This window comes from Chiloscyllium plagiosum, unplaced genomic scaffold, assembly GCF_037043375.1.
Source record: "Chiloscyllium plagiosum isolate Xiang-an unplaced genomic scaffold, Cpla_swu_hap1 HiC_scaffold_22, whole genome shotgun sequence".
Taxonomy (NCBI): Eukaryota; Metazoa; Chordata; class Chondrichthyes; order Orectolobiformes; family Hemiscylliidae; genus Chiloscyllium; species Chiloscyllium plagiosum.
The window spans coordinates 3,549,959-3,571,500 of NW_028270160.1; the positions used below are offsets into that span (position 1 = coordinate 3,549,959).

The following is a 21,542-nucleotide window of genomic DNA, read 5'->3' on the forward strand; positions in this document are numbered from 1 at the left end:
TTTATATTCACTTTAGAATCGTGAACTTACTGATGATATATTTTTGATGCTATATTTGTTTCTCATACAACGGAACCTCAGGCATTTATAAGCTTAAATGCATATCTCCATTATTTTGTATTTATCATGTTTTTGAAAAGAGACAAATTTATTTCAGCTTTTCATCTTGCATTCATCATGCCAATTCACAAGAAATAACAACGCAAAAGCAAAACAAGATTTATACCGTGGTACTAGAGTGCTGGTTGGTTGGCAAGTCAGCTCTGCTTGCTAGAGATGTTTCCATGGAGACGGCACCAGTTAATGATGAATAACTGTTAACTACCAAGGTTTGTTTACACATTGATACAGGCTAGTGACTCTGATTGGTCAAGACATTATCCTAAGAAATGAGCCCAGAATGGCTGTTCCCTGTTTTGCTGCATTGAAACAGATGTTGTTTGTATTCATGTTCATTTTGTCGACAATAACCAGGACCCTGTACATTAATGTATGTAGCTTCTCTACACTCTGAGAGCCCGACTGACGTTCCAAAATTGGTTGTCAGTATAATTCTTCACACACTCAGATTTATTTGGCAAATGCTGTACAATTGTGGGTTTGTATCTAATATTAAATACTGTGTTGAGTTTTGTAGGCATTGGGTGGTTGGATATGATCAGTACCTTGATTGTTGCAAACAGTTGAAGGAACATGCTTTTTTTATAATCTGCCTGGGTTTGGGACATATGGCTTTCATACATAACATCACATTGCCACTGAAATTCATACACCGTATGACTCACAAGTGTAATAGCCAAATCAGAGCCAACTTGTCTTGTGTAAAATGTAATAAAAGCTTGGCAGTTAACTGTCAGTAATCATTAACTGATGCATTCTCCATGGTAACATCTCTACCAAGCAGCACTCACTTGCCAACCAATCAGCATTGTCGTACAATGGTATTAATCTTGTTTTCCCTTTGCATTGTTATTTCTTCTCTCAATCTTGCTAACCTTCAGCAGTCACCTCTTATACAATATAGATGTTACCTTCCTTTGGTATTTCTTGTGTATTGTCCTGATAAGTATTAGATAAAAAGCTTTGAAGCAATGTGCTCTTTTTCAGCAATGCTGATTTCTGTACAGCCAAACAACTATTCATGGAATTGTTAACTAGATCTTGTTTTGATTTTGGAGTTGATCCACCTTGAGGACTTACCTATTGCAAAATCTCTGGACATTCAAGCAAGGCAAAACTGAGAAAACTTGGAAAGGGTTAACTTGGGCTTTTTGAGATCAGTCTGCCAGGGGCTGATTAGTCAAACCAAATCACAGGAGGGCCAACTATTCTTATATAAACAAGAAGGCCTTGCGAATGCTCAGTCTTTCAATATTTATCAAAACTCTTGCTCTGTTTTCATATTTTCTGGTTAACGTTCTCTCAAACTATAATCTTTCTCTCATTTATTTCACCATTCTTTGTTGTTTTATATATTCTGTCCAATTTTTGACCTGCCAACTTTCTTTGTGCAGTTTATATAACTTTTTCTTTTAGCATTGTCCTTCACCTTTCTAGTTAACTGTTTTTGGTGAACCTATCAAAATTATTCTTGCTCATTGGATTGTATTTATTCTGTGTGTTCTCAAATAATCCCTTATATGTTTGCCTCTGTCTCTGCATAGGTTTATCTTCTAATGTAATTCTCCAATTCAGTATAATCAGCTCTGCTTTCATGTCATCATAATCGCTTGTATTTAAATTTCAAAACTTGGAGTCATTCCTTTCACCCTCAATCCCAATCATGTTATTTTTTTTTAATTGATTCATGGGATTTGGTTAATGCCTGTCCCTAATTGGCCAGAGGACAGTTAAGAGTCAAATGTGTTGCTGTGGGTCTGGAGTCACATGTAGGCCAGACCAGGTAAGGATGGCAGTTTCCTTCCCTAAGGAACATTTGTGAACCAGATGGGTTTTTCTGATGATTGGTGGCAGTTTCATAGTCACTATTAGCCTCATACTTCCAGATTTTTTAAAAAATGAATTCAATTTCCATCATCCACCATGGTTGGATTTGAACGTGGGTCCCAAAAACATTAAGAGTCTAGTGATAATACAGATAGACAATCCTTTATCTGAAATCGTTGGGACCAGCTGCTTTTCGGAATTCAGAATTTTTAGATTTTCAGAATAAGGGACAGTTTGATGGTGAAAATTTTTAAAATCTTACCGGAGGAGCAGACTTACTAAGTAAAACAGCCTTGAGAGAAAATTGAGGCCTGCCAGGGCTGAGCCATGCACCTCCGTGTCGCATCCGAGTGACACGCATCGAGTGGCTGTAAACTTGGGTTGTACAAAATTAAAAATCACACAACACCAGGTTATAGTCCAACAGGTTTAATTGGAAGCACTAGCTTTCGGAGCACTGCTCCTTCATCAGGTGGTTGTGGAGTACACAACCATCTGATGAAGGAACAGTGCTCCGAAAGGTAGTGCTTCCAATTAAACCTGTTGGACTTTAACCTGGTGTTGTGTGATTTTTACTTTGTATACCCCAGTCCAACATTGACTTGGGTTAACTGTTTGCACGCTAAACAACCTTGTTAATGAGAGAAAAACTTCACAAAATTTCAGAGAGTTTTGGCTTTTGGAACTTTGGATAAAGGAGCGTCTACCTGTACCACTAGGCCAATGCCTCTCCTAAGTTTGTTGTCAGGTTTAAATCAGTAAACTCAGTCTGTAAAGAAACATCATTGCTGCTACCTACATGTGCCTGTGCCTGCACGATATCACAGTCAGCTCCAGAAAATGCTGTTGTAAGAAAGTATTCCGAACACATTCTGTAAACTCCTCATGTCAGCTACTTTTTAGCCCTTCAGATTTTTCTAGTCTCTTGCTTCTCAGTATACCAATCTGACAAACACTCAAAATTTTTTCATTTATTCCTTAGTGTTCCACCCTTAAGTGTGTGGTTACTTCAGTGTGTTCCTAGTTCCTAAAGTAGTTTCCCATTGCAGAATTTGTGTTTCTTGAACCACAAGGCAATGTTCATATTGTGTGTGTGGTTCTGGAATGAAAAATGATCAGCAAATGTCCAAAGCTAAGTTTATTAGTAAGTCTACAATATTCCATACAAAATTGGCCTTCTGCATTTGGGAGTGGCTTTTGTTTCTCAATAGTTCCATTGTTTGAGCTTGCTCTTAATAAAGAGCTGAAGAAGGGTTTATGCCCGAAATGTCGATTCTCCTGCTCCTCTGATGCTGCCTGGCCTGCTGCGCTTTTCCAGCAACACACTTTTCAATTCCTAATCAGTGCCCTTTTTTGACCTTACAACCAGCATCTGATCTTTTGTTAATGACCCTAATAGCAGAGTGTCACCACTCTGAGATAACCACTTTGCTAATTTCCTTGTTTTTTTAGAGTGAATACATTGCTCCGTGTGACTGCAGGCGCGAGTTTCTTTCAGGCTTTGATGGATCGGCAGGTCAGTGCTAGTAAAGAAAAATAGGTATGAAAGGGTGTGTTCCGAACCCATGGGATATGTGTTTAATCGATTCCTGAGCAACTGTGTTCTGTAAATGTCTGTCATTTGAATATTCGGTATATAGAGGTATTTCTATTTGGATTGTTACCCATATATTTGCATGCAATTTATCATAAATATTTGTATATATCTCATTGCCTCTCCCCCTTTCAATGGTAAATATTGCTCGTGCCTCAACCCACCCACTGTTTAACATTATATTAAGTCCCAGTGTCATACAGCACAGAAGAGGCCCTTCAGCCCCTCGGGTCTGTATTGACCTATCTACATTGGGGTTTAGATTAGAGTGGTGCTGGAAAAGCACAGCAGGTCAGGCAGCATCCAAGGAGCAGGAAAATCGACATTTGGGGCAAAAGTCCTTCATCAGGAATAGAGGCAGGAAGCCTCCAGGGTGGAGAGATAAATGGGGGAGAGTCTGGAATGTCCTGCCTGGGACAGTAGTAGAGGCAGGAAACCTCAAAACCTTCAAAGCCCCCCCATTTATCTCTCCACCTTGGAGGCTTCCTGCCTCTATTCCTGATAAAGGGCTTTTGCTCGAAATGTTGATTTTCCTGCTCCTCGGATGCTGCTTGACCTGCTGTGCTTTTCCAGCACCACTCTAATCTAAACTCTGGTTTCCAGCATCTGCAGTCCACACTTTTGCCTGTCTACACTGGTCCCACTTTCCAGGATTTAACCCATTAGCTTGAATGTAATGACATTTCTAGTGCTCATTCCAGTACATTTTAAAGGTTTTGAGGTTTCCTGCCTCTACTACTGTCCCAGGCAGGACATTCCAGATTCCCACCAACCTCTGGGTCAGAAACACTTCCTGTTCTTCACCTTACAATTATGCCCCCTCACTACTTACCCGTCAGGAGATCAGCTGCTTTTTATCCACCTTATTCTTGTCCCTTATGATCTTACACTCCTCAATCGGGTTCCCACCCTCTCCCCCCGCAACTTTCCCTGCTCTAGAGAAAATAACCTGAGCTTACCCAACTCTCTCTATAGCTGAAATGCAACATCCTGGTGAATCTCCTCTGCACCCCATTCAGTAAAATCACATCCTTCTATAGTACTCCAGCAATGGTCGAACCAAATCTCTGTCCAGCTCCAACATAACCTTCCTGCTCTTATAACATATGCCTCAACTGATAAAGACAAGTCTCTCTGATTAACCTGTCCTGCCATCTTCAGTAACCTGTGGGTTAAACGCTCCATGATCCATCTGTTCCTCAGAGCTTCCTAGTGTCCTGCCTTTCATAGAACATGGAAAAACATAGAACATAGAAAAATACAGCGCAGTACAGGCCCTTTGGCCCTCGATGTTGCGCCGATCCAAGCCCACCTAACCTACACTAGCCCACTATCCTCCATATGCCTATCCAATGCCTGTTTAAATGCCCATAAAGAGGGAGAGTCCACCACTGCTACTGGCAAGGCATTCCATGAACTCACGACTCGCTGAGTAAAGAACCTACCCCTAACATCTGTCCTATACCTACCACCCCTTAATTTAAAGCTATGCCCCCTCGTAATAGCTGACTCCATACGTGGAAAAAGGTTCTCATGGTCAACCCTATCTAAACCCCTAATCATCTTGTACACCTCTATCAAGTTACTCCTTAACCTTCTTTTCTCCAATGAAAACAGCCCCAAGTGCCTCAGCCTTTCCTCATACGATCTTCCTACCATACCAGGCAACATCCTGGTAAACCTCCTCTGCACCCGTTCCAGTGCCACCACATCCTTCCTATAGTATGGCGACCAAAACTGCACACAATACTCCAGATGTGGCCGCACCAGAATCTTCTACAACTGCAACATGACCTCAGGACTCCGGAACTCAATTCCTCTACCAATAAAAGCCAGTACGTACTCCATATGCCTTCTTCACCGCACTATTTACCTGGGTGGCAACTTTCAGAGATCTGTGTACATGGACACCAAGATCCCTCAGCTCATCCACACTACCAAGTATCCAACCATTAGCCCAGTACCCCATCTTTTTGTTACTCATACCAAAGTGAGTATACCTTACTTTCATTAAGTATTCCCTTGTCTTGTACTACTAAATTGCAACACTTCACTTTTCAGGGTTACATTTCATCTGCCATTGATCCAGCCACCTGACCAACCTGTCTATGCCTTGTTGTAACCTAAGAACTATTCCTCACTATTAACCACTTGGTCAATCTCTGTGTCTTCCGCAAACTTACTCATCGCCCCCTACATTCTTATTTATATTGCTTATATGTACCATGAGCAATAAGAGACCCAGCACCGATCTCTGCAATCTGCCACTGGACATCGGCTTCCAGTCACACTACACCCTTCTACCATCACCCACTGTCACCTGTGATTATCCAATTTTGGATCCATCTTGCCAAGTTTCCCTGATTCCATCTGCTTTCATCTTCTTTATCAAGCTCCCATGTGGGATCTTGTCAAAGACCTTGCTGAAATCCATATGACCTACATCAACTTCAATAACCTCATCCACACACCCAGACACAAACTTGAAAAATTCAATCAGATTTTTTAGGTGTGACCTCCCTCTGACAAAGCCATGGTGACTATCCCTGATCAAACGTTGCCTTTCCAAATGGAGGTTAATTACCTTCTTCAGAATTCTCTCTAATAGTTTCCTTACCATTATTGTGAGACTGACTGGTCTGTAATTCCCTGGTTTATCTCAACCAACCTTCTTGTAAAGTGGAACCACATTAGCGGTTCTCCAGTCCTCTAGGACTGCCCTGTGGCCAGAGAGGAATTACAAATTTGTGTCAGAGCCCCTGTATCTTCCCCCCTCATCTCCCATGGCTGCCTGGGATACTGCTCATCAGGACCTGGGGATTCGTTCACTTTTAAAAGCACCAAAACCTCTAAAGTCTCTTCACTCCCCATGTCAAGCTGTTAAGTAAAATATATCATTGCTAGTATGCCTTTGTTTTGCTAATCTGAATTGCACATACAAATTACAATCTCGAGTGTTAGGTTCTAGGTACAGGCCATTAAACTTCTTATTATTTTCAAAATGCCAAAGACCCAGGTATTTACTAAACGTATGAAGCCACAAAGAACACTGCTTAAACCAAAACCTTGCTACACAAAAATCAAAGTATATTCATGGTGATAACTGCACTTTATTTTAAATCATTAGTTATGTTAAAGATATTCAAAATACAGCAATGTGGTTGTTAATGTTCTTAACCAAATGTCTAAACTCAAATTTCCTCTGCACTTTTGACTTTTATACTCAGAGATTTCGCACAGATATTTGTCAGAAATTGGATAGTTAACCACTTTATCTGAGCACTGTTCTAAAAAGTTTCTTTGTCTTTCTGCTCAGTTTCAGTGAAGTTTTCATATTAACCATTGACTCACGTGAGCATTGCTAGTTTCTTAAAAGAGGTCCGTTTTGTAGGAATTCTCCTGGGTCCACTTTGATTCTGAATTGTGTATCTATGAACGCTCTCTCTTCTCAGCATGCCATTCCTAGAAGTTCAATGCAATGTTCATAGAGTCCTTGAACTATCAAAGATTTCTGAACCATTTTAGCTGAATTCTGCAGAGAATTGTTCCCTGAAGCCAGATTGCTCTAAAGTAAGCTTCTTGAAAGAGATGTTCTCTGAAATAATCCTCTTGTTTGTATTTTGTTTTTTTTTATTGTTTATCTCCCAGGCAGCTTAGTCATATGATTTGGAAAATATTGTTTTTTTTACAAGATATCATCTAGAGAAACATAGTTATCAAAGAGATCATCACAACATAAAATTTTTATTTTTGAAAGATATGTGAGCTATCATTCACATAAGAGGAAACCATTGAAACTAGTAAATCTGTTCCACTCAGCACCCATATTTATTCTACCAAAACTTTCATCCTTTTCTCACACTACCACCTGCTGGACTTGCAAGTCAAGGAATGGTGTGCAAATATTCCCCAATTTTCTGTTAACTTATTTCAATGTGACTTGTATATGTAACGTCCCTGAGAATTCTGATTCTGACTTTGTTCTCTGATTTAACTATAACTGGTAGAGAACATGCTGAGCCGTTGTCTTTTGGCTGTCTGCAGGAACTGCGATTGTAACTGAGCAACATGCAGCAATGTGGACAGATGGTCGTTACTTCCTTCAAGCCTCCCAACAAATGGATAACAACTGGACCCTGATGAAATTGGGTGAGTGGATACCTAAAGCATTGTCTCGTGGCTGTGAAATGAGGTTTGTGCGTTTATTCTTATTTCTCTCTTGTTAAATGGTAATTCCAGTGGAATCTGTAAATAAGAGCATTTTTTATTCCTTAACAATTTGGTTTCTACAGCACCAGCTAGTTTTACTTGAATAATTCCTCATGCATCCATTAAACTGAGATTTTTGCAAACTGGTACAATCACAGAATACAGGAGGCCATTTGGCCCATTCTACCTATGCTGATTCTTTGAAATTATAGAGTCATAGAGTTGTACAGCACGGAAACAGACTCTTTGGTCCAACCCGTCCATGCCGACCAGATATCCCAACCCCCAATCTAGTCCCACCTGCCAGCACCTGGCCCATATCCCTCCAAACTCTTCCTATTCATATACCCATCCAAATGCCTTTTAAATGTTGCAATTGTACCAGCCTCCACCACTTCTTCTGGCACCTCATTCCTTACACGCACCATCCTCTGCGTCAATTAGTTCAATGTTTTTGGCTTTTACTGTAGCTCAGGCTTATCAAATAGTAATGTGAAGTATGATAACTTTACCTATCTTCTGCAATTCTACATTGTGCATTTATTACATTTTTATGTAATATGGGAATGTTACAGGGGAACTTGGAAGGAAAGTTTTTGTTTTGCTGATTGCAGCATCTTATTCTGATTGTAAACTGTTTACAATGTGTCTGTCAATGCATGCTGACAGTCAGGTTGCTGTATGTTCTCCTCCTTGCAGGATATTTGTCACACTTCATTGCCAAACCAGGGTAACACACAAGCTATTTTTCGCGTAGATGTGTGCCAACAACTGATGGAACCCTTTATTTCTGAAACTGTTTCACTCTTGTGTTGTAGGTCTGAAGGCCACACCTAGTCAGGAAGATTGGTTAATTCAGGTACTCCCAGAAGGCTCAAAGGTTGGCGCAGATCCTTTTGTTTTAGCAGCTGGTGAGTGCTTGGTAACATTGTAAGAAGCATCATATCTTTCTGTACATTAATGTTTCTTCCATTGTGTTAAAGGTTAATTCAGTTAAAAATCAAAACGAGATTTTTGTTAACCAATTGACATACATTGCCAACTCATCTCTCTGTGAAGATAGACGTAATCTCTCTGTTTTTTGAGAAGCCTTAAGTTTAAAAATTAATCTTTTAGGCCTTTTTTTCCAGTTTGATGTGTGACACAGAAGTAGGATAAATGTTTTCCTCTGTCCTCTCATTCGATAAGCCTTCAGGCAAGAACTCATATTTGCTTTTATGCATGGTTTCAGCTAGTTTAGTTAAGAGTCAGAGTTAATTTTGGAATGGAAATATACAAACCCTCATGAACAGCGACCAAAATAAACAACTCTGTGTGCTAGAAATTAGAAACAAAATGAGAAATTGCTGGAAAAACTTAGCAGACCTGGCTGCAACTGTGGAGTGATACCAGAGATAATATCTTACATCCAGTGACCATGCTTCAGAAGTTTAATATTGATATCACTTCCCTGAAGGAGACAGGCAGAGCAGGCAAAGGCTCGCTGAGGAAAGAAGGTGGTATTATGCCTTGTTCCTCAGAGGAATACCTGAGAATTGACCCAGGACACGTGGAATTGGATTCGCTATCAAGCACAAACTCAATAACTGGCTCTTAGAGCTCTCTTAGCATCAACAATCGCCTCACGACTCTCCTTCTACAGCAGCAGGGAGCAGTTATGAGTGCCGATGCTTCAACCCTGGAGAGCATACTCCCAACATATAACTTTCCTCCTGGAGATTTCAAGACCAGGATTGAAAAGGACAGCCAACTCTGGAATGCAAAAGTCTGAGTCAGGAATTGCAGCTCCAAGATTCTCCAGCTCACCAAATGTGCAGAACACCAGTTGGTCATCACCAACATGCTGTTCCACCAAAAATACAAGTTCAAGACTACTTGGAGAGATCTGCGATCAGAGCACTGGAGCATGTGATCGACTACTTCATTGTTTGATCCCAAGCACAAAAGGATGTCCTCATTCCCAAAGTCCTTATTACCTCATGACCAGTGCAGATGACTGTAGGACAGACCACGGGCTTATCTGCTTTTCTATGTCCATCAAATGCCAACAGAAGTAGCTGAAGATGAAGAAGCAGTTCAGGATTAAGCTCCACATTAAGCAACTTGAACAGCCATGCAGACTTAGGAACTTCGAACAATGTCTTCACCTAAATCTCCCAAGTGTGCATTTTAATGAAGTGGAGGAAATCTGGAAAGAGCTTAAGATAGCCATCATTTCATGCTATGAAGAAACCATTGGGAAAAGACCAGGAAAGACCAAATCTATTTCAGTGAGAACAACCACATCATGTAAACTCTCGACAAGAAGAGGAAAGTTCTTCATGCATGGCAGCACAACCTCACCAGTGAGGCAAACAGGAGAACTCCTCAACCAACAAAAGCAGAGTTCCAGGGAAGAACGAGGGAAATCAAGAACCAATGGAAGACTGAGAAAATGAGCTGCAACCCGGAAATTTTTCAGTCACCAAGGTAATATAGGGACACAACACCCATGGCCTCAAACCAACATGGAATAAAGATAGAACCCTTCAGAGAGTGAGAGAAAACATCAGCCTTCAATGGAAAGGGCATTTTGAAGAATTCCTGAATCACAATACAGTAATTGAATAAGATTTGCGTTAAGAAATTCCTGAGCTCCTCATCAAAGGTGATCTTGATTCTTGCCTAGTGTTAAGACGGACCTGCGGGGTCCCGTCTTTGCGTGTTCTTTCGGAAGGAGAGACTCACACTGGCAACTATGATTAGACGCAGACAGCAGTTTATTCACAGAATCTTAACTGATACAACGAATCTACAGGCATGCATTCGTTGGAGAAGGCGTTCTCCCTTCCCGTTCAAAGTTGACACAATTATACTTCGCGCTGCCTGGAGTCCCCGGTCAGTTCGCCTTCCCCATTGGTCCATTCATCTGCGCGCGCTGGGGATCCGTCCTCCTATTGGCCGCATCGAAGTGCCTGTCCAGCTCCTGCTGTGCTTGACAATGGCTCAGCCATCCCTGGGAGCGGTTCCGATCCCGTATTCAATAGTCCATTGTGTCAAGGAATTACTATGCGTCTGACAGGCTAGCCATTTTCAATAGTTTTAGTTTAACTAAATTGTCAATTACACTTATCAACTTTAGACTTAAATAGAGCCATTCACACTCACTAGTTACAGGTTCCGATAGAGCAATTCACACTTGTCTAACAGTTACAGATTCCGATCAGTTTCTTTATTAATCCCAAGTTTCGATGGGGCAATTGATACTGGCTGGTATTTACAGGCTCCAAGATTTAATTAACATTATGCATATCCCTTACAAGCTCCAGCAGTCATGCAATCGCCTGCAGCAGCTCACTTGGCTGTTGTTAACCATTTCAGGGCTGGAAGTGTCACCCTCCCTAGCCCTACATTAAACACCGCAGTGAAATCTCCCCAACACTAGTGTGACAGAAGTTGAAGCCTCCATTAGAGACACGCACTGAATGGGAAAGTGCAGGAGTAGATGGGATTCCAGCGGAGATTTTCAAACTTGGATGAGCAGAGCTTACCCGTCACTTTCATCAACTGTTGCTGAAAATCTAGGACAAAGAAGGAACTCCTGGTGATCTGCTGGTGTTGCTGCTATTGCCACCATCTTCAAGGAAGGAGACCAAGTGGACTGTGGGAATTGCTGAGGAAACTCCACGCTCTACATCACTGCGAAGACAATCACCAAAATCCTCACTAGGCACCTTCTTCCAGTCTTGGAGTAAAATAGTTTGGCAGACAAAGGAAAGGGGTTGAGAGTATGGTGCTGGAAAAGCAAAGTAGGTCAGGCAGCATCCGAGAAGCAGGAGAATCGACATTTCGGGCATAAGCCCTTCATCAGGAACCCAAACTGTCACTTATGCCCGAAACGTCGATTCTCCTACTCTTCGGATGTTGCCTGACCCGCTGTGCTTTTCCAGCACCACACTCTTGACTCTGATCTCCAGCATCTGCAGTCCTCTCTTTCTCCTAGACAAAGGAAAGGGTAAGGGTTAGCCAGGGAGAATCTGTCACTATTAGTGGAAAAAGTGAGGTCTGCAGATGCTGGAAATCAGAGTCTAGATTAGAGTGGTGCTGGAAAAACACAGCAGGTCAGGCAGCATCTGAGGAGTAGTAAAATCGATGTTACGGGCAAAAGCCCTTCAGTCCTGATCACAAAAGTGTCTAATCTAGACACTATTAGTGGAGCCCATTAATTGCTGACAGTGGGTTCTGTATGATAGTCGCCCATATAATGACAAGGGCTGATATTTGTGTTTTGGCATAAGGACTTGGGAGAAGGTGCTCAAGTGCAAAAATTATCGAACTCATTATTGAGCCCAGGCGCTGCAGGGACCCCAAGCGGAAAACGGGGTGTCACTGTTTCAGCTTGTGCTGAGCTTCGCTGGAGCACTGCAGCAGGCCCAGGAATGGCAGCCAATGATTCTTTGGATGTGGATGCTGGTGGGATGGTAAGCGAAGACCAGGGGAGGGACCCTCTATGTTGTGGGAGGTCCGAGAAGTGGTGAGAGACGAAGTGTGGAAGATGGTTCAGACCCGGCTGAGGGCCTTGTCAACCATTGGCTGGGGAGTCCTCGGTTTTGGAGGGCACCTTGTCCAAGTTGACCTTTTCAGTACAGATGTGACAGAGATGGAGCTCATCTGTCTGACCAAGACTCTGACTCAGTCCATCATGAAGGGAAAGGTTTTGACAGGGAGGGGCGTTGAGTGTCTGTAATTCACGGCCTGAGTTTGTGATGGAGGCAGAGAGGTAATCTCTTTTTTAAAAAATATACCTGATTTAGGCCTTAAGTGCTATAAGCTGAAGGATATGGCCTGTGTGCAGGAAAATGGGATTAGAAAGGGTATCTTGGAGTGTTTGGGTCAGCATGGATGAGATAGGCTGAAGTGTTCCCCCCCCTGCCCAACTTCTGTGCTGTATCAATCTGATGATGCTGAGTGCTGTGGAAGACCCAGCCAAAGGTGGGCTGTCCAGTAAATTCATCAACACCCTCCATCTCCTCCACTCCAAGATGTCGGTTATAGTCCTCACCAATGGTAATATGACAGAATCCTTTTAAAGTTAAGAGAGGGGTCAAGCAGGATGTGTCATCACCCCCGACCCGCTTTCTCCATCTTCATCACCACTATTCTCCTTGTTGTCAAAAACAAGCTTCCCAGTGGAGTGGGCATTGCTTCCAGGATGGACAGAACTTTTCAACCTTCACTGGTTGAAATCCAAGATGAAAACAACACTGACCTCACTGGTGGAACGTCAGTACAGTCGGGTTCTGTTATAACGCACATTTCTTCAATGCGAATTGGCTATAATGTGATTGAAGAATGTAGGTCGTTATTTGTAGAACACAAACTCTCCTTACCTGTATTGTCTGTAATGTGATTCTGGTCCCATTGGTTTAAATGCTGCTGCTATTATGCAATTTTCTTATAACGCAGGATCACACAGGAATGGAACTACTGTGTTATTATCAGAATAGACTGTGTGTATGTGGGTGACAGTATCACCTCTGCGTTCTCGGAAGAGATCTTCAAGCATCACAGAATGCTTTTGTGGAAGCAAACCAATGAATTCAGTCTCAATGTCAAGAAGACTCGATCATTTACCAGCCTGTCCCAGGTCAGATTCTGGTCCATTCCCCATTAATGGATAAATCCTCCCAAATGTGGAATATTTCCCTTACCTACGAAGCTACCTCTCAGCTAAAGCTGATGTCAATGGGAAGATTCAACATCACATTTGATCTGTGACTGCTGCCTTCAGTCACCGAAGAATGAAAGTCTTTGACCGTGACATCCGTGCTTTACCAAGAGCCTGTGTATAAGGCAGGCACTCTTCCCCCTCTTCTGTCTGGCTCCAAAACTTTGGTTACATACAGACATCAAGTCAACATCCTTGAAGTACCATCACTGCTATTTGAGATGGATTCTCCCCATTAGCTGGGAGGACAGATGTCCTTGAAGCAGCTAATAGAGCCAGCATCGAGGCCATGATCATCTGAAACCGACTCCACTGGTCAGGCATGTTCTGCCAAAGCAAATCTTCACCCAGCTCAAGGAAGGCACTCGGACAAGAGAAGGTCAAAGGAATTGTTTCAAGAACTCCCTGAAGACTTTCCTCAAGAGATACAACATATATGTCAATGCGTGGAAAACCCTCATTCAGAAGAAATGGCTGGTGAAACTCCTGTACAAAGGAACACAATTCTTTAAGAAGACCTGTTGGCATGAGGAAGTACAGAAAAGGAACAAGAGAAAGGAATGCCAGTGATCTTAAGGCCAAGGATCACTTCCACGTCACGGAAACACCTTCCCAGTGTGTGGTTGGAGGTGGGGCTCTGGCATCGGGCTCATCAGTCACACATGGACCCATAGAACCCAGTGACCTGGAAATTCCCTGGTGGAAATCCTACTTCGTAGCGAGTGATTGCTGATGATGAGTTAAAAATAACTATTGTTTTGGAAAAGTACTTAATGATATGCAATGTTGGCCAAAATTACTGGCCTTTAAAATTTTTAACTATTTGTCTTTTCATTGGCTATGTTTTCCATAATGGTCAGATGATTAAATGTCAGATGGCAATAGGAGTGAAGAAATTACCATGTGGCTTTTAGTTTTCTGTGACCATTAGCTGATACTTTGTCACACAAATGACCTGGATTTTGCAATGGTCCTGTTGGATAGTGAACGTGATGTGGATGCTGTCATTGCCTCTCTGAAACCAGCACTAATATCTTGAATCTGCACATGTCCAGTTCAGCATTGAAACTCAAACATTGCAGTCAGTAATATTGCAAAAATGGGGAGCTCTGTTGAAGTCTTTGTGGACTGCAGTCAGTTGGAAAACACTGAACTGTTGAAAAATTGCCCTTTAATGCCACTTGTATTGCTGTTATACCCTTGGAAAAGCTAGCTCTTGTTGAATGAAGTGAAACTGGTAATTTGATAGTGTACAATAAGTATTACTTGGGACCTGAAAAACATTGTAGAGTGTCAAATATAGCAATCATCATAAATTTAAGAAAAGCTTTAGTTTTTTTTTAATAACATAGAACATTACAGTGCAGTACAGGCCCTTTGGCCCTCGATGTTGCGTCAACCAGTCATGCTAATCTGAAGCCCATCTACCCAACACTATTCCATGTACGTCCATATGCTTGTCCAATGACGATTTAAAATGTACTTAAAGTTGGTGAATCTACTACCGTTGCAGGCAAAGCATTCCATACCTTTACTACTCTCTGAGTAAAGAAATTACCTCTGACATCTCTCCTCACTTTAAAGTTGTGTCCCCTCGTGCTCGCCGTCACCATACTTGGAAAAAGGCTCTCCCTGTCCACCCTATCTAACCCTCTGATTATCTTATATGTCTCTATTAAGTCACCTCTCAACCTTCTTCTCTCTAACGAAAACAGCCTCAAGTCCCTCAGCCTTTCCTCGTAAGACCTTCCCTCCATACCAGGCAACATTCTAGTAAATCTCCTCTGTACCCTTTCCAAAGCTTCCACATCCTTCTTACAATGTGGTGACCAGAACTGTACACAATACTCCAAGTGCTGCCGCACTAGAGTTTTGTACAGCTGTAGCATAACCTCATGGTTCCGGAACTCGATCCCTCTGTTAATAAAAGCTAAAACACTGTATGCCTTCTTAACAACCCTGTCAACCTGGGTGGCAACTTTCAAGGATCTGTATACCTGGACACCGAGATCTCTCTGCTCATCTACACTACCAAGGATCTTACATTAGCCCAGTACTTTGCATTCTGGTTACTCCGACCAAAGTGAATCTCCTCACACTTGTTCGCATTAAACTCCATTTGCCCCCTCTCAGCCCAGCTCTGCAGCTTATCTATGTGTGTCTGTAACCTACAAATCCTTCATCACTATCCACAACTCCACCGACCTTAGTGTCGTCTGCAAATTTACTAACCCACCCTTCTACGCCCTCATCCAGGTCGTTTATAAAACTGACGAACAGCAGTGGACCCAACACTGACCCTTGCAGTACACCACTGGTAACTGGACTCCAGGATGAAAATTTCCCATCAACACCATCCTCTGTCTTCTTTCAGCAAGCCAATTACTGATCCAAACTGCTATATCTCCCACAATCCCATTCCTCCGTATTTTGTACAATAGCCTACTGTGGGGAACCTTATTAACCGCCTTGTTGAAATTCATATACACATCAACTGGTTTACTCTCATCCACCTGTTTAGTCACCTCCTCAAAGAACTCAATAAGGTTTGTGAGGCACAACCTACCCTTCACAAAACCATGCTGACTATCCCTAATCAAATTAATCTTTTCTAGATGATTATAAATTCTATCTCTTATAACCTTTTCCAATACTTTACCATCAACTGAAGTAAGGCTCACTGGTCTATAATTACCAGGGTTGTCTCTACTCCCCTTCTTGAACAGGGGAACCACATTTGCTATCCTCCAGTCTTCTGGCACTATTCCTGTGACAATGACGATTTCAAGATCAATGCCAAAGGCTCGGCAATCTCCTCCCTGGCTTCCCAGAGGATCCTAGGATAAATCCCATCCGGCCCAGGGGACTTATCTATTTTCACACTCTGCAGGATTTCTAATACCTCTTCCTTGTGAACCTCAATCCCACCTAGTCTAGTAGCCTGTATTAATATTGTAGAATCTATTATAATCTCGATGTGTATCCCAAATAATTGTTTCACAGTCCAAGCTAAGGGAAGAATAATCAATGATTTTGTTTCCTAGTTTGTCTGTGAGAATATTTGAATTTCATTGGCGACTTACCCTGCCCAGTAAAACCGTGTTGCTAGCTGCTTGGAGAGCTCCTTGGCTTGGCCCATGTTTCAGCTGATGTTGGGAAAGGACAAACCCAAGCTGTGGAGATGGCGAGATCTTTGTGACTCAGTTGCTTCAAGATCAGAATCTGGATCATAGAGCTGTCTGTCTTTTTCAGACCAATGGAAGAGCCTGTCTAAAGCGATGAAGAATTCAGGACATCATCTTGTGCCTCTGAAAGAAAACCTTGTTGATAAGATTTGGAAGGACCAGCCAAGCCGACCTTGCAAACCATTGTTGATTATGGATCTGAGTTACACTGGTGAGTCTGTTCACCATTAGAAATCACTCTGCTGTCATCTTGAACATCATTGTATACTGAAGTTCAATAGAATTCCAGTTTAATCTGTGCAAAATAATTGAAGATTGAAAGCGTCTGGTGTAATTTTGAAGGTGCTTGAGGCATTAAAATGAAGAGTTTTGTTTTTAGATTAGTTTTAAATATGAATGTGATCTTTTCAAATGGTTTTAATGTTCATCAGACATTAAATTGTTGCTGAAATTTGTGTGTGAAGGATTTTAATTTAAGATTTTACTATTGCCAATTTCACCTGTCAGGACAACTGGCTACCTGAGCATACAGTTTCTTCAGATGTGAAAAGAAAATCTTATGACTCTTCATGCTTCCTTCAGAAGTAAACATAATTCAACATAAAATTTAACATGAAATAAATTGTTTTGAAGTGTGTTTATTGTTTTATTACATCTTAATTGAGCTAATAATTGAAATGAAACTTTTTTTCTGATTCGACGGGATTTTGGCATTGCCGGCTGGCTCAGCATTTATTACCCATCCGTAATTACCCAACTTACCCACATTAGTTCTTAACCTCCACATGAGGATTAGCCATAATCATACCTGCTCACTGTGGTCTCACACACCTTTGCTTCTCTTTCTCCTTCCCTTTCCTTCAACAACCTATTCTTAGAGGTGAATGGAACACTATATTCCTACTTCTTGCTAATTGCTGATCTGGATATTGAGTACTCACATATAAAGTGAACCTCACTCACAATTACCTTTTTATGATGTACTTACAATTTCATTGGGGCCCCGTTAGCTCAGTTGGTTGGATGATGGGTTTGTGATGCAGAATGTCGCCAACAGTGCAGGTTCGATTCCAGCACCAGTTGAAGGTTCCATTTTCTTGACCTTGCCATGCCTGAGGCATAGTGACCCTTGGGTTAAACCACCACCAATCATCTTCTGTCTCTAATGAGAGCAGCCCTATAGTCTGTAGTACTATAACAATTTTTCCTTTATTCCATATGTTTATAATAACGCTTCAAGATTGGTAGTACAGTTGCCATCAGCAGAAAGCCAAAATACTGTTGAAGCATTTCACAAAAGCCAAATAATCTTGATGTTGAAAATCTGAAATTAAATTTGTAGATATTCAGCAGCATCATGCTGAGGCGAGCTGTTAACATTTCAGGTCAATGACATTCATCAGATCTTTACGCATCCGGTGGAACGTTTACTATCAATTTGGGCTAGATTTGAGGGTTCACAGGTGAAAGGAACAGTGTTTGACATCCACCATCTGTTCCCATTAACTCAGTTTTGTTGCCATTTCTGATGAGTTTTCAAAAATGTTTTAAACAGGTAAGATTCAAGAGTTATTTTGGACAAATTTCTTATGGTTATTATGGGGTTTTAATTAAAGTGTATTGTGCCTGACATAAACATGATCAGGAATGAGACAACCCCTTGAGCTAGCATTGTTGTGCAGTAAAACCACAGCTGATCATCTTCCTCAACTTCACCTTCCTGCACTGTCCCCAAATTATTGATTCACTTAAGACAAAGTGCAACATTCTGTTAATCTCGCAATTGAAAATACTGGAAAGCAGAGCATTCACTGGGGCAGGGAATTCACAATCCTCAGTAAAGAAATGTTTCCTCATCTCCGTCTTAAATAGCTGACTCTCCATCCTCAGTCTGTGGGATCAGCCTCTCGGAACCTACACTATCAAGTCCTGTCAGACATTTATACTATTCAATGCCATCCCCATCTTTCTTCTAAACTCCAGGGAACATATGCCCGTTCGATTGAAACTTATCCCAGCATTCAATTCAGTGAACCTTTGTTTCCCAGTCTCTAAGAAAGGTATGTGCTCCCTTTCGGTAAGGTTACAGTGTTGTCCTACTGTTTGTTTGCAGCAAGACTTCCTTATACTCCAACCCCTCCCTCTGAATAAAGGCTATTGTACAATACATGCTGGCCTCTCATCATGTTAACATTCTGTTTTCGACTCATCCTACCGAAATGCATAACTGCTCACTTTCCCATTCAATACTTCATTTCCCACCTCCTTTGCCCACTCACCTTAATTGTCTTTATCTCTTTGCAACATTTCTATGTTCTCACAGCCCCCCAAACTGAATCATGAAAGATTTTGTGGTGCCTCATGTTTTTTGAGGATCCAAAACCATTACTTTCTGGGTTTCCACTCAATATAAGGGACCTTTGCAATCCTCTTCCTAAACAGGTACTGTTTTACAGAACATCAGTTGAGAATTGTTTATGAAGTTGCATTATTGCTAATGCACAATCTATTCTGAGGGGGTCTTGTGGCACAGTGGTAGTGTCTCAACCTCTGGGTCAGAAGGACCAAGTTGAAGCCTCACCTCTGGATGTGATAGCCATGGTGTTGTAGGTGTAACAGATGGTTAAAAAGCTCACATCCATTCTTATCGCCAAGTGCAGGATATCTTATTTGCAGATTTCCAGCAGCTGCTGGTTTTGCGATCTGCTGTAATGATCACTGCCAACATTGTACAATCTAAATGGTGAAATGGAAATCTTCTCTCTCTAATTGATTAGGTTCTTTGTTATTTGCTGTAATAAGAGTGATCTGTGCAGCTAGAGTTGTGTAGGATAGGAGAAACCACTCTTATAAAATCCTAGCAACGTGGGAAGGATGATTCTCTAATGGATTTTCAAACAGCAGCCTATCTGCTGCTTTTGTACAGTAACCAACAACATCTACATCAATCTTCAATCAGGATTTACTGCATAGAACCAGGTGATCTTTAACATCCACCTAAACCTTGAAGACAAAGCTTTGCTGAATCTGGATCACATCTCTGGCAAAAGTTCTCCTCTTTTGCTCTGTACTGGAGTCTAGGGGCAGATTTTTGTACTTTCCCTCAGTGGGCTATCTGATAAATGTGGATTGGAACGTTTGGTTTTTTGACTAAAGAGCTAGACCATGAATGGGAAGAGGTTTTGCTGTAGTTGTTGAAAGCCCTGTTTAGACCACATCTGGAATAACATTAGATTAGTTTCAAATACAAACGTTATCTTTTCAAATGGTTTTAATGTTCCTCACACACTTGCGTTACTGAAATTTGTGTGTAAAGGATTTTAGTTTAAGATTTTACTATTGCCCAACTTCACCTGTCAGGACAACTGGCTACCTGAGCATACAGTTCCTTTAATGATTAATGACTTCAAAGTGAAAGGAAAATCTTGTGACTCGTCATGCTTCCTTCAGAAGTAAACATAATTCAACATAAAATTTGACATGAAATAGATAGTTTTGAAGTTGGCACATGGGGACATCTGGACAAAGAACTATAACCTTAAAATCAGAATCATGTATTTCAATAGAGAAATTAGGAGGTAGTTCAGGCTGAGGGTGACAGAAGTTTGGAACATACTGTCTGACAAAAAACAATAGATCTGAGGTCAGTGAATCGTTTTAAACCCGAGATTGATAAAAGTCCGGCTGTTAAAGGGAATGGAGGCAAGGCAACTGGATGTGAAAAGGACGTCGATGTGCCTTCAATGTAATAAACAGAAAAAGTATGTGAATGGTTCATTCATGGGCTCCTGTACTTAAACATGAATGTAAATCGTTGCTTTGTCATTTACTCTGTAAAAGTCATGTTAGTAGCTTTTAGTAATTGTGTTTAAACTCCATTTCAGGTATATCTTGGCAAGACAAAATTGTACAACAGCGTGCGAAGATGGTGGAGAAAAATGCTAGTTGGCTGGTGATCACAGCCCTCGATGAAATTGCATGTGGGTGCATTTTTTTTTTACTCTTTAAAGAATTTAGCAATTAAAAAATCATGCCCTTTTTAAAAAGAAATTTTCCCGAAAGGGAGGCATTTACTTGATTTAACAACTTTTCTATAGCTTCAGTGGGGTCACTGACTCCCATTGTTTAGGGAAGTTCAGTGACTATGTGAAGGCTGGGTTTGAAGAACTCTCTGTGACTATGCATTAATCCTGAACTTCTTATTGGATATGTTTGTGACTTATATTTATGTCCCCTGACTCTCTAATAAATAGAAACATTATTTTGAAAAATAGTAATGAGATATTTAAAAGGTAAATCTGCTTTGTGCGAGCTAAGGGAGGAATGTTGGCCAGGATAATGACAGACACAATTCTTTCTCTTTGCTATGAAAACTTTAGCACCCATTTGAAAACCTTAGCTTTACGCTTTCTCTGAAGGAAAACATTTGTGATGATGCGACATGCCTGTGTGATTGTGTTGCAGTATTAACTTAGATAGTGTGTATGAGTCAGAATAAATTTGAATCCTCAGTTTTCTGACTTGAAGCTGAGAATGCTCCCAGCTAAGTAACAGTCACAGTAAAGAGAGATGTTATAATGGATGATGTGATTTACTAAAAGTCTTTTTCTTTATGATATCATTGTAATAGTTGGAATTACCCTCCATCCAGAAAAGACTCTGGGGACAAATTAAACAATATTTTCCTTCAGAGTCCACAGTGACATCTGCATTTTCCTCCTGGTTCCCTCCTCTCAGGATCCACTGAACACTTAAAAGAAAGTATTCCCACACACAGCATTAAACAATCTCTTTGTTTACTGTATGTTGTTATACTTCACTGGAAATGGTACTGAAGTGGGAGTTCAATATAGTCAGAATGCAGTTAGATGTAGTCTGCAAGAGGCAATCAGCATACTGA

General features: G+C 41.2%; 1 protein-coding gene across 4 annotated transcripts in view; it reads left to right on the top strand.

Moving 5' to 3' along the window:
* xpnpep1 (X-prolyl aminopeptidase (aminopeptidase P) 1, soluble) overlaps positions 1 to 21,542 on the top strand; it is a 102,366-nt gene that overhangs the window by 34,030 nt on the left and 46,794 nt on the right. For all 4 annotated transcript variants that reach the window (XM_087998716.1, XM_087998717.1, XM_087998718.1 and 1 more), the window contains 5 exons: positions 3,400 to 3,463; positions 7,586 to 7,690; positions 8,569 to 8,661; positions 16,710 to 16,853; positions 20,527 to 20,622. In XM_087998716.1, coding sequence (XP_087854842.1) covers positions 3,400 to 3,463; positions 7,586 to 7,690; positions 8,569 to 8,661; positions 16,710 to 16,853; positions 20,527 to 20,622 — 502 coding nt within the window. The remainder of the gene's footprint in view (positions 1 to 3,399; positions 3,464 to 7,585; positions 7,691 to 8,568; positions 8,662 to 16,709; positions 16,854 to 20,526; positions 20,623 to 21,542) is intronic.